This window comes from Camponotus vicinus, unplaced genomic scaffold (genome assembly GCF_025532165.1).
Source record: "Camponotus vicinus isolate PSW18456_S1 unplaced genomic scaffold, iyCamVici1.0 SCAF_14, whole genome shotgun sequence".
NCBI classification, from domain to species: Eukaryota; Metazoa; Arthropoda; class Insecta; order Hymenoptera; family Formicidae; genus Camponotus; species Camponotus vicinus.
This window is the reverse complement of record NW_028141950.1, coordinates 2,644,984-2,657,247: the sequence shown is the minus strand read 5'-3', so window position 1 is coordinate 2,657,247 and position 12,264 is coordinate 2,644,984. Positions and strand designations below refer to the sequence as shown.

General features: G+C 26.0%; 3 protein-coding genes across 3 annotated transcripts; all 3 read left to right on the top strand.

Annotated features, from left to right (window-relative positions):
• The first annotated feature begins 38 nt into the window (after positions 1–38).
• On the top strand, positions 39–2,394 carry LOC145965542 (4-vinylanisole receptor-like). The gene is made up of 5 exons (XM_083089197.1): positions 39–424; positions 698–1,072; positions 1,326–1,527; positions 1,938–2,093; positions 2,273–2,394. The coding sequence occupies exons 1-5, from the start codon at positions 63–65 to the stop codon at positions 2,315–2,317; spliced, it is 1,140 nt and encodes a 379-aa protein (XP_082945323.1). The 5' UTR covers positions 39–62; the 3' UTR covers positions 2,318–2,394.
• A 1,798-nt stretch (positions 2,395–4,192) lies between these two features.
• LOC145965543 (odorant receptor 46a-like) lies at positions 4,193–7,544 on the top strand. Its single transcript, XM_083089198.1, has 6 exons — positions 4,193–4,226; positions 4,963–5,371; positions 5,820–6,200; positions 6,751–6,952; positions 7,219–7,374; positions 7,500–7,544. The coding sequence occupies exons 2-6, from the start codon at positions 5,010–5,012 to the stop codon at positions 7,542–7,544; spliced, it is 1,146 nt and encodes a 381-aa protein (XP_082945324.1). The 5' UTR covers positions 4,193–4,226; positions 4,963–5,009.
• A 1,379-nt stretch (positions 7,545–8,923) lies between these two features.
• LOC145965544 (odorant receptor 46a-like) lies at positions 8,924–11,620 on the top strand. The gene is made up of 5 exons (XM_083089199.1): positions 8,924–9,285; positions 9,706–10,086; positions 10,630–10,831; positions 11,178–11,333; positions 11,576–11,620. The coding sequence occupies exons 1-5, from the start codon at positions 8,924–8,926 to the stop codon at positions 11,618–11,620; spliced, it is 1,146 nt and encodes a 381-aa protein (XP_082945325.1).
• Positions 11,621–12,264: the final 644 nt, after the last annotated feature.

Here is a 12,264-nt window from a genome sequence, read left to right as displayed (position 1 = left end):
TATATATAAAAGTGTGTTATATTTTTGTGTAATGTCCCGATAAGCTATTTCTATTTATAAATATGCAACTATTTTCTCTAAATTTTTTAATGTACACCGTTGGTGGTGTATGGCGACCTATCAAGTGGTCATCAAACGTCGCTAAATTGTTATATAGCATATTTACTTCTATTATACTAGTCTCGTTATACTTTTTGATGCTAACTCAATTGATGGATATCCTTCTTGTTGTTGACAATATCGATGATTTTGCCACTAATACTCTAATGTTCCTGACTATTGTTGCCGTTACGTGTAAAGCAACTATCGTTGTAGTACGTCGAAAAGCAATTATCAAGTTGGTACAAACATTGTTGGAGCCACCTTGCAAACCTCGAAACGAAGACGAAATGGCAATACAAAGAAAATTTGATAAATTTATCAGGTAACCACACGAGTATTCTTTAAAAAAAATGCTTTAATTATAATCATATAAATGCTACAAAAATATATTAAACGTAATAATAATTCTGTAAAAAAGTCATAAAATTACTATTTTAAGTATATCAAGCTTCTCGTTTAAAAAAGAAGAATTAAGAATTGTCATTTCGATTATAAATTCTTATTCTTGTATTAAAAGTGCAAACAAATTTTAATTATCATAAAACTTTAATTTCACGAAAATTTAGAAAATATAATTTCAATTCTTCATTTGCAGGTCATGTTCAATTAAGTATTCGCTTTTGGCGACGAGTTCCGTTACCGGCGTCACAGTAAGATCAGTACTAAACGTCACGCAAGGTTATTTGCCTTATAGAATATGGGTGCCGTACGATACTGATACATCTCCAATGTTCTTGATTACATCTATTCAGCAAATCGTAACTGTGGTTTTCGTCACTATTATAAATGTTGGCACGGAGACCCTAGTATTTGGATTGTTTTTGCAAACGTGCGCTCAGTTTGAAATTTTTGAAAATCGTCTTCACAAATTAATATCTAACAAAATAGCTAAATATCTGAAACCTGCTTCATCAAATAAAGGAAGAGCAATAATTTCGGAATACATATATCACCACCTCAGTATTTACAAGTTAGTCGTACTAGAATCAATTTTTTATACATCGCTTTTCGTAAATCCTATCATTTATATTTTAAAATATATTAATCTATTAAATATTATATCTAAAATCTCTCAGTCGGTTTCTATAATAAAATAACATTTATAAAATAATTTATTAAATTGTGCAAATTTTAAAGTAAATCAAATAATAATTCTCAATTAGAATTATTGTCCACCGTAGCATGTATCATCCTAATATAAAATTGATATAATATTATTACAGGTACGCCAAAACAGTAAATGTTATATTTAATCAAGTACTCTTTGTTCAATTTTTCGGCAGTATATTGGTATTATGTACAAGTGTATATTATCTGTCAGCACATATTACGGAATCCGAAAGTGCTACTTTGATAGTTTACACTATCTGTATGTTTGTACAAGTCTTCGTTTATTGCTGGTCTGGAAATGAAGTCATACTTAAGGTAAATTTGGATTTTAAAATGCAAATATATATTTAATTAATACAGAAATTATTTCACAAGCTTGAAGAAAATAAAATGAAAGTATTCGTGATTTTTGGTTATATTCATTTACAAAGTATATACATCTGAGTAACTTTATAAATTAATTTATTTTACAAATTAATGTCATTAAAAATCATATGAATATTTCCATAATTTCATTCTCTTTAAGTTTGCGAAATAAGCTTTGATCTATCACAAAATTAGAAATAGTCTAAATTCATAAATATATAGTATGAAATAACGCATATATATTTATAAAAATATATGTAAAATGTAAATACTTATATGTGTATAAAGCCGTATATAAAGATGTAAAATAATTTAATATTATTATAAGATTATTCTATTTTATCGTATTTTTATGGTAGAGTATAAGTGTAGGAGATACGATATATCATATGGACTGGCCCTTATTATCAGTCAGTGAAAAAAAAGAGCTGTTAATGATCATGATGCGTAGTACACTTCCTATAAAATTTACCAGTAGCTTCTTGATAACTTTATCTCTTCAGTCTTATAGCGGCGTAAGCATTATTGTTGTATTATAGCATTATTTAAATGTAACAAAATAATGACTTGATATATTATAAAAATGTTAAAAATATCATTAAAGATACTTAATAATGCTTAAGTCAATGAGAAGGCGATCGAAATTGTTGACAAGTGTATCTTTTAATTAATCTCTTCTTTAATTATTTTTCAGATCTTGAAAATATCATACTCGGCATTTAATGTATTACAAAAGTGAGACATAAATAACCAAGAGTGCGTATAAATATGAAAATATCGTTGTAGTTTTTGACAAAATTAATAAACTATAAATCTATAAAATTTTTATCTGCATATATATTTTAATTCAAATCCCTATTTGAATTGTATTGATATTAGCGTCGTCTCATTATTTATAATTATTATGTTGGTAAATATACCGACCTAGCCCCAATAACCTTGACCTTAACATATGTTGTCAAGGTCACTGTCCTGAGTAACGTGCAGGAGGTTTTAGCCGTCGCTCGTTGTTTATTAAAAAGTTATTAACAAAAGAAATGTACAATAACTTAGCTGTTATATAAAAAAATAATTATTTTAAATACATTTAATACAATTAAAAAATATCACAAATGTATGTGTACACACACACACACACGCGCGTGCGCGCGCGGGGGGTGCAAGGGGGGCCTTCGGCCCCCCTCCTGCAACCGCCCCGCCGGTAGGGGACGCATTGCGAAGAGTTCAATCACAATGGATATATGCTGTAAGTTGTAAAGCGATGTCCACCTTGCCTATCGGCGGAGTGGTTGCGGGAGGGGGGCCGAAGGCCCCTCTTGCACCCCCCGCGCGCGCGCGTGTGTGTGTGTGTGTACACATACATTTGTGATATTTTTTAATTGTATTAAATTGTATTAAATTCTATATAAATTTAAATTGTTTACCTTTTTTTTATTTATCTTTAATTTGCCTTTTTTTGCGTTTTTCTTTACGTTTATTCACGTTTATAACTTTCAACGCGACAAGAGGTCTGTTATTGTACATGGTGTCCGAAAATTAAGTTCCATTTATAAAACTTCTTTTGTTAATAACTTTTTAATAAACAACGAGCGACGGCTAAAACCTCCTGCACGTTACTCAGGACAGTGACTTTGACAACATATGTCAAGGTTATTGGGGCTGGGTCCCCTATTCGGTATATTTACCATTATGTTTATTGTTTTAGATAGATTGGCGGTATTAATTATCAAAAAATGAAAGCTATATTTATCAAACAATAAATAATTGATGCTAATACATATATATAATAGATTACGCACATTTAAAAAATAAATGAAAAATCTATAGAATATATAATATGCATTCGTATAAATACACATAAAATATACAAATGTTATATATATAATACAATGTAACAATTTGGTTTAATGCACAAGTAATAATTTACTTTTACATAAATTAAAAAAGAAAAGTATCCACAATGTTTTTTTACTGCTAGAATGAAAATATACCTACAGTCTTCCAGTCTTCTTTGTTCGTCAAATAGATGTATAAATGATTAACTTATATGTCATTTAACTATATCATAATTTAACTATATCATAATTTACTTCATTCGCTACATCGTTTGTAATATAATGTGAAAATCAAGATTGTAGAAAATATCATTCCAGTCTTCTTTGTTCGTCAAATAGATGTATAAATGATTAACTTATATGTCATTTAATTATATCATAATTTACTTCATTCGCTACATCGTTTGTAATATAATGTGAAAATCAAGATGGTAGAAAATATCCTTTTATGCATTCAGTTACTGCTGATACAAAAATGCATGAATAATTTATTCAATGGGAATATGACAATATGTCTTACTGTAAAGAACGGCTCTCCTCGATCGTTGCAAGTAAAATTATTTTCACAATTATATAGTAGTAATATTTACAGAATATTGAGCAGAAAATAATGTACGCCATCAAGTTGCTAATAATCGAACTTATGAGAAAAGAATTAAGAAATTCAAGCAAATAAAACTATATGCAGTTTGCATCAAGATGTGCTCCATTACACTTGAAATCTAATTATTTTGAAAAGAACAGAATAAGTTATATTTTCTTAGTGACATAACATTGATTACAAAAAATTCTGTTCTGTGCATTATAAAAAATGTAAGCAATAATATTCTGGGGAACATATATAAATATTAATACTTGTATTTAGTATTTAAGAAGATATATTATCTCATATATTACAATATAAAGAAGTAACAATCGATTTTCGCTTCATGATAATATTGTACGTGATTTGTGTTAAAGTTAAATAAAAACTAATTAGAAGAAGATCAAAAAATTATTTATTTTCCTACAGTGATTTTTAAACAGAAGGAAATTAAAAAAAAGTTCTAGATGTATAAGTTCGATAATAAGAAAAGAAAAGCCTCTAATGTTCTAAATGTTTTAGAGTCAATTAAATTAGTTATACAAATATTTATTTCTTTTATTGATTATTATAATAATGATCATAAATTTCATATTATTAATTCAACACAACGATCAAGATAAACAATTAGTTTTGTAAATAATTAATTTGTATCTTATAACCGACCTATCAGCAAATAAAATTATGGTTTGAAATCAATATGTTACTAAGTTTTTGGAAATGTATATTTAACAAGTATTACACAAATTTTTCTATTGATGTTATTATGTTCCTTATTAAAATATTATTTGAATTTACATTAATTATTTTAAAATATAAAAAATGCTACTTTAAAAAAAAATGTGAAAAAAATTAAAATAATTTTTTTTTAATTGTATCATCTAGTTTTCGAACATTTACTTTTGCAATGATTAATTATTATGATCCGAAATTAAGATGATAAGTAATATTGCAATATTTTTTCAGATGTTACATATATAAAAAATATTATACTCTCATTTATAATTATAAAGATGCAAATACTGTCTCTAAATTTTCTAATATATACCGTCGTTGGTATATGGCGACCTATCGACTGGTCATCGAACGTCGCTAAGCTGTTGTATAATACGTTTACTTTTATTGTACTAGTCTTAGAATATTTTTTAATGTTAACCCAATTCATGGATATCGTTCTTGTTGTCGATAATATTGATGATTTTGCTACTAATACTCTAATGTTCCTGAGTATTGTTGGTGTTTGTTGTAAAGCGACCATCGTTGTAGTACGCCGAAATTCAATTATTAGCCTGGTGCAAATATTATTGAAGGCACCATATAAACCTCGAGACGAAGATGAAGTGGCAATACAAATGAAATATGATAAATTTATCAAGTGAGTATCATTAAATATTTTATACACAACAATTAATAGTCTATTTATGACAATAGTCTATTTATGACAATAGTCTATTTAAGACATTCATGCAATAATTTAATTTTTTCAATAGCATTGTGATAATTGTCCTTTGACAAAAGTTGCTTGCCAAACTATTGATAAATTTTGTTAATTTTGTTTGAGTTTTTGTATAAATTCTAAATTAAGTAAATATTCTACATAAAAAATAAGAATTATTTTGCACAACTTTGTAAAATAAAATAAGAATTATTGTAAGTATTAAAAATTGAGTTTCTGCAAATACTAAAACTATAAAAAAATTTTATATTTTGTGTAAGAGAGAATACACTTAAGTGGATAAAATATAATCTCAATTTCTATTGTCTCAATTCTATAATCATCATTGTCTCTTTATTATATAATCTCAATTTATATTTGTGTGCAGGTCATGCTCGATAATGTATTTACTTTTGGTCATAAGTTCCGCATCAGGCGTCACAGCAGGGTCAGTGGTAGACATAATGCAAGGTCATTTACCTTACAGAGTATGGGTTCCATATGATACTAACGCATCTCCGATTTTCTGGATTATGTCCATTCAACAGATCTTATCAGTGTTTCTCGCCGCAATCATAAGTGTCGGCACGGAAAGTTTAATTTTTGGATTATTTTTACAAACTTGTGCCCAGTTTGAAATTTTTGAATGTCGTCTTCATAAATTAATGAATAATAAAATAGCTAGTTATCTGAATCATTTACCTGTTTCGCCAAATAATGAAAAAGTAACAATATCGAAGTATATACATCATCATCTTTGCATTTACAAGTTAGTTACAGAATCTTTATAAATGCTCGCTCGACTTATTAATTATCTGTTTAAATATATCAATGTGTTGTGTGTGTAATTGTTGCATTTACAAATTATAATTATAAATTGTTTCTGTATATAGTTACAATATTAATTAATATTCAAGAATGAAATATTGTAAAGAGTTAAAAAATAACACATCCATTTTTAGGAATTAATTGAAGTTGTTAAGAAACTTTTAAAAGAGAAATTTTTCGAATAGAAAGAATAATTATATTAGCCAAGTTCTACAAAATTAACTTAACTTTTAAAATAAATCAAATATCAAAAAAAAAATATATATATATATATATATATATATATATATGCTTATTTATCATGATATTTTAATTTATTTATCAGTTAGTAATGAGTTAAGGTTATTTTTCTAATTCTTATAATTATGCGAGCTGTGCAAGAAATATATTATGTACATTGTTAAAATTCCCAATTATATAGATAGATATTATGTATATTGTTAAAAATCCCAATTATATAGATTGTCAGGAATTAATATGATTTATTACAGATTCGCTAAAACAGTAAACATTATATTCAACCAGATATTTTTCATTCAATTTTTTGGCAGTATATTATTAATATGTACAAGTGTATATTATGTTTCAACGCATATGATGGAATCTAGAAGTGCAACTATGGTAGTTTATACCTGTAGTATGTTTGTACAAATCTATTTTTTCTGCTGGTCCGGAAACGAAGTCATACTTAAAGTATGTAACTTTTCGTGTATTTTATAAACTGTTTAGTTAAAATTATAAATTAACCAAATAAATTTACCAAAATTTATCAAATAAAGTATATGAGAAAAATATAAAAACACATTAAATACAGATGTAGAAATATATTAAAAATATATAAATATGAAGAGAATATGTGTGTATAAATTATATAAATGTGTACTCATATAAATACAAAATCATTGAAATAATTAATTGCTATTGTTATATTCATTATTATATTTCTATTATATTGTCAGAGTTTGAATGTAGGAGATGCGATATATCACACGGAATGGCCTTTATTACCAATCAGCGATAAGAAAGAACTGCTAATGATCATGATGCGCAGCACAATTCCTGTTAAGTTTACCAGTAGTTTTTTAATAACTTTATCTCTCCAATCTTTCAGTAATGTAAGTACTATGTTATATTTGTAAAAACATATATAACAACAGGAAGAATGTTTGATGTGTAAGAATCGATGATCACGATCTTGATATTGATCACGATATTGATTTTTCTATAATTGCTATTTCAGATCTTGAAAACATCATATTCTGCATTTAATATATTACAAAAGTGAGATACATCTAGTCAATGGTCCATTTTAATATTATAATAATATTGCAGTATTTTTGATAATATTGTAATCTACTCGATAAAATAATAATTAAATTAATAACTTAAAATATCCGTTTATTTCAAACTGTACACTCTCCTTTATTTTATTACAAACTGTTGATATTTATTCTTGAGAATAGAAATACAGACAAGAAAGAAATATATAAAATAGCGATATCGTATGTAAAAAATTACGCAGCATTGCGCAAATATCTAAACATATTTATTATGTTGTACACACAGATATACTGAATGTAAATATATAATCATAAAATAATGCAATAGTTTTCTGATACATAAATGATAATAATTTTGACATAATTTAAAAAAGGAAAATATAACTTTTCCAATAAAATTTACATTTAAAAACAGAAGTGAAATAAATCTACAACATGTAAAATGCATTCATACATAAGTGCACATATTAAACAGACATATGATACACATGTAATACAATGCAATAATTCCTTATTCATGTATCAACAATACATTTTGCATTGAAAAAGAAGATCATCTATTTTATTTACGATATTTTATTTTGTCAGAATATATATGCAAATCTTCTAATTCTTTCTCAGATAAATGTATAAATATATCTTAAATATATCACAATTTACTTCTTTTGCTACTTTATTTGCCTTCTCATGCCATAAAGTTATGTTTTATAGAAAACACTAATTCATGCTTTCGGTTACTATCGATGAAGAAAATGTATATGAATATTTTATTGAATAGGAATATGACAATATGCCTCAACGTAAAGAACGACATTCGATCGTTGCATAAGTAAGATGATTTTCATAATTATAATAGTATTGTCGTATGTATTATAGTATTGTAGTATGTATGAAAAAAATAACAAGCGCCATCCAGTTGCTAACAATTGTATTGACGGAAAAACGACTAAAAAATTCAAGCAAGTAAAATTACATGCAGTCTGTCTCAAGACGTGCTCGGCTACACTTGAAATCCAATTATTTTGAAAAAATATATATATATATTAGAATAAGTTCTACATTTTCTCTCTCACATGATAACATAGATTATGAGAAATTCTATTCTGTTTCACTGATAATTGTGTAAAATGTAAGAAATAATGTTCTGATAAACATATATAATCGATTGATTTTGTAATAATTAACTTGTTCCTTATAATCGATATGTTATCAAATAAAATCATGGTTTGAAATTAATATTATCTATTGTCTAACTTTCGGACACTTACTTTTACAATAATTAATTATTGTGATACGAAATTGAGGTAAGTAATGCTACAATATTTTTCCAGATGTTAAATAGTGTATAGAGAAGTACTATACACTGTTTTTTACAATCATAAAGATGCAAATCCTTTCTTTAAATTTTTTAATATATACTATCGTTGGTATATGGCGGCCTATCGACTGGTCATCGAATGTTGCTAAACTGCTATATAATGCATTTACCTTTATTGTGCTGGTCTTGGAATACTTTCAAATGTTAACTCAATTCATAGACATCGTTTTTGTTGTCGATAATATCGATGATTTTGTCACTAACACTCTAATGTTCCTTAATATTGTTGCTGCTTGTTGTAAAGCGACCGTCGTTATAGTACGTCGAAATTCAATTATTAACCTGGTATATATATTATTGAAGGCACCATATAAACCTCGAGATGAAAACGAAATGACAATACAAATGAAATATGATAAGTTTATAAAGTAAGTACCACATTCGATATTTTATACACAATAAAATATTAATAGTTTATAACTTAAGATATTCGTGAAATAAGTTATTTTTCTTAATTAGCATTGCGACAGTTGTCCTTTGTGCAAAAATCGTTTAAAGACTGTTGATAAATTTTGTCAATTGCATTTTGTCTGTTCGAGTTTTTATATAAATTCTAAATTAAGTAAATATTCTATATACATATTCTATATAAATATTCTATATAAATATTCTATATAAAAAATAAGAATTATTTTGCACAACTTCGTAAAATAAAATAAGAATTATTGTATTAAAAATTGAGTTTCTGCAAATACTAAAACTATAAAAAATTTTTATATTTTGTGTAAAAGAGAATATAGTTAAGTGCATAAAATATATATATAATCTCAACTTATATTTGTGTGCAGGTCATGCTCGATAATGTATTTACTTTTGGTGATAATTGGCGTTACAGGCGTCACAGCAGGGTCAGTGTTAAACATAATGCAAGGTCATTTACCTTACAGAATATGGGTTCCATACGATACTAACACATCTTCGATTTTCTGGATTATGTCCATTCAACAGATCTTATCAGTAATTCTCGGCGCAATTATAACTGCTGGCACGGAAACTTTAATTTTTGGATTATTTTTACAAACTTGTGCCCAATTCGAAATTTTTGAAAGTCGTCTTCACAAATTCATGATTAACAAAATAGCTAATTATCTAAATCATTTACCTTCTTCGCCAAATGTTGGAAAATTGACAATATCGGGACACATACATCATCATCTTTGCATTTACAAGTTAGTTACATAAGAATCAGTCAGTTACATAAGAATCAGTTCCTTTATAAATGCTCCCTTACACATTTTATTATCTGTTTAGATATGTCAATATGTTGTTGTAATTGAGTATTTTAATTTTATTTAAAAATTATATCTAAATTATATCTAAAAATTTTTTTTAATTATAAATTATAAATTGTAAATTGTTTGTTTATAGTTATAATAGTAGTTATATTAGAGACAAAAAATTGTGAAAAATTAGATAACAACATCTACATTTTTTTAGAAATTAATTGATTTGTTAAGAAATCTTAAAAACAGAACATCATTGAGAGAATTATGTTAATCAAGCTTTGTCCAATTAACTTAATTTCTAAAATAAATCAAATGTCAATTTATATGCTTATTTACCATGATATTTTAATTTACTTTTCAATAATAAACGTTAAGATTATTTTTCTAATTCTTAAAATTACGCGAGCTGTGCAAAAAATATGATATTATATATATTATTAAAATTGTTTCGATCATATGTCCAGATCTAATATAACATTATTACAGATTTGCTAAAGCAATAAACATTATATTCAACCAGGTATTCTTCATTCAATATTTTGGCAGTATATTTTTAATATGTACAAGTGTATATTATGTCTCAACGCATATAATGGATTCTGGAAGTGCAACTATGATATTTTATACCTTTGGTATGTTCGTACAAATCTATTTTCTTTGTTGGTCTGGAAATGAAGTCATACTTAAGGTATATAATTTTTCGTATGTAGTAAAATGTTTAGTTCAAAGAAATGTAAGAAATAAATTATCCAAAAAAATTTATCAAATAAAGTATATGACGAAAAATTTGAAAATATGTTAAATAGGTATAGAAATATATGAAGAATATATAAATATAAAGGAAAAAAAAAAAAAAAATATATATATATATATATATATATATATATATACTTAATAATAAACAATAGCAATTAATTAATTTAGTGTGTGTGTGTGTGTGTGTGTGTGTGTTGTGTACACATATATAAACACAAAGCCACATTAAATTAATTAAATAGTTATTGTTTATTATTATATTTTTGTTACATTGTCAGAGTATGAGTGTAGGAGATGCGATATATCACATGGAATGGATCTTATTGCCAACCAGTGAGAAGAAGGAACTACTAATGATTATGAAGCGTAGTACAATTACTGTTAAATTTACCAGTAGTTTTTTGATAACTTTATCTCTTCAATCTTTCAGTAGCGTAAGTACTATATATTATATATACATATATATATATATATGTATTTGTGTGTGTGTGTGTGTGTGTGTGTGTGTGTATGTACAACAAAATAATTATATTATATTAAAAAAAATATGTATAAATATATATGATATCAGAAAGGAGATGTTTGACGTGTAACATGTTAGAACACGATCGAAATTTTTGAAAAGTGATGTATGTATAATCTTTAACATTAATTTTCTCTATAATTATTCTTTCAGATCTTAAAAACATCATATTCTGCATTTAGTGTATTACAAAAGTGAGATATATATAGTCGATGATGCGTTTTCATATCATAATAATATTGCAGTATATTTAATAATATTGTAATATTTCTCGATAAATTAATAACTAAAGATCTTAGTAGCATCAATTTGTCTATTTATTTCAATCTTAACACTCTTTCCTTATTTTATACGACAAAAAATATCAATGCTGTCAATGTTTATACTTAAAAATAAAAATACATTTAGACTTTTTTTTCTCTCATTTAAATATATCACAATTTATTTATTTCACTACATTATTTGCATTCTTATGCCATAAAATCAAGTTTTATTGAAAACACTATTTTATGTATTTAGTTACTACTGATGATAAAAATGTATGAATATTTTATTCAACGGGAATATGACAATATGTCTTACTGTAAAGAATGGTATTCGATCAATGCAAGTAAAACGATTTTCACAATTATAGTAGTATTCTCATGAGAAGAAAATAACGTGCACTATAGAGTTGCTAATAATTACATTGATGGCAAAGAGGGTTAAGAAATTCAAGCAAGTAGAATTACATGCAGTCTCTCTCAAGTCGTGCTTGATTATACTTGAAATTTAATTATTTTAAAAATAATAGAATAAGTTGTATTTTTTCATGATAACATGGATTATGAGAAATGCTATTC

Bases quoted from the DNA above. Each gene is read 5' to 3' on its own strand.
- LOC145965543 (XM_083089198.1), top strand. From the start codon at position 5,010: ATGCAAATACTGTCTCTAAATTTTCTAATATATACCGTCGTTGGTATA. The intron at 5,372-5,819 runs GTGAGTATCATT...ATTTGTGTGCAG, and splicing joins AAATATGATAAATTTATCAA to GTCATGCTCGATAATGTATT. The intron at 6,201-6,750 runs GTTAGTTACAGA...GATTTATTACAG, and splicing joins CATCATCTTTGCATTTACAA to ATTCGCTAAAACAGTAAACA.
- LOC145965542 (XM_083089197.1), top strand. From the start codon at position 63: ATGCAACTATTTTCTCTAAATTTTTTAATGTACACCGTTGGTGGTGTA. The intron at 425-697 runs GTAACCACACGA...CTTCATTTGCAG, and splicing joins AAATTTGATAAATTTATCAG to GTCATGTTCAATTAAGTATT. The intron at 2,094-2,272 runs GTAAGCATTATT...ATTATTTTTCAG, and splicing joins CTCTTCAGTCTTATAGCGGC to ATCTTGAAAATATCATACTC.
- LOC145965544 (XM_083089199.1), top strand. From the start codon at position 8,924: ATGCAAATCCTTTCTTTAAATTTTTTAATATATACTATCGTTGGTATA. The intron at 10,087-10,629 runs GTTAGTTACATA...ACATTATTACAG, and splicing joins CATCATCTTTGCATTTACAA to ATTTGCTAAAGCAATAAACA. The intron at 10,832-11,177 runs GTATATAATTTT...TTACATTGTCAG, and splicing joins GAAATGAAGTCATACTTAAG to AGTATGAGTGTAGGAGATGC.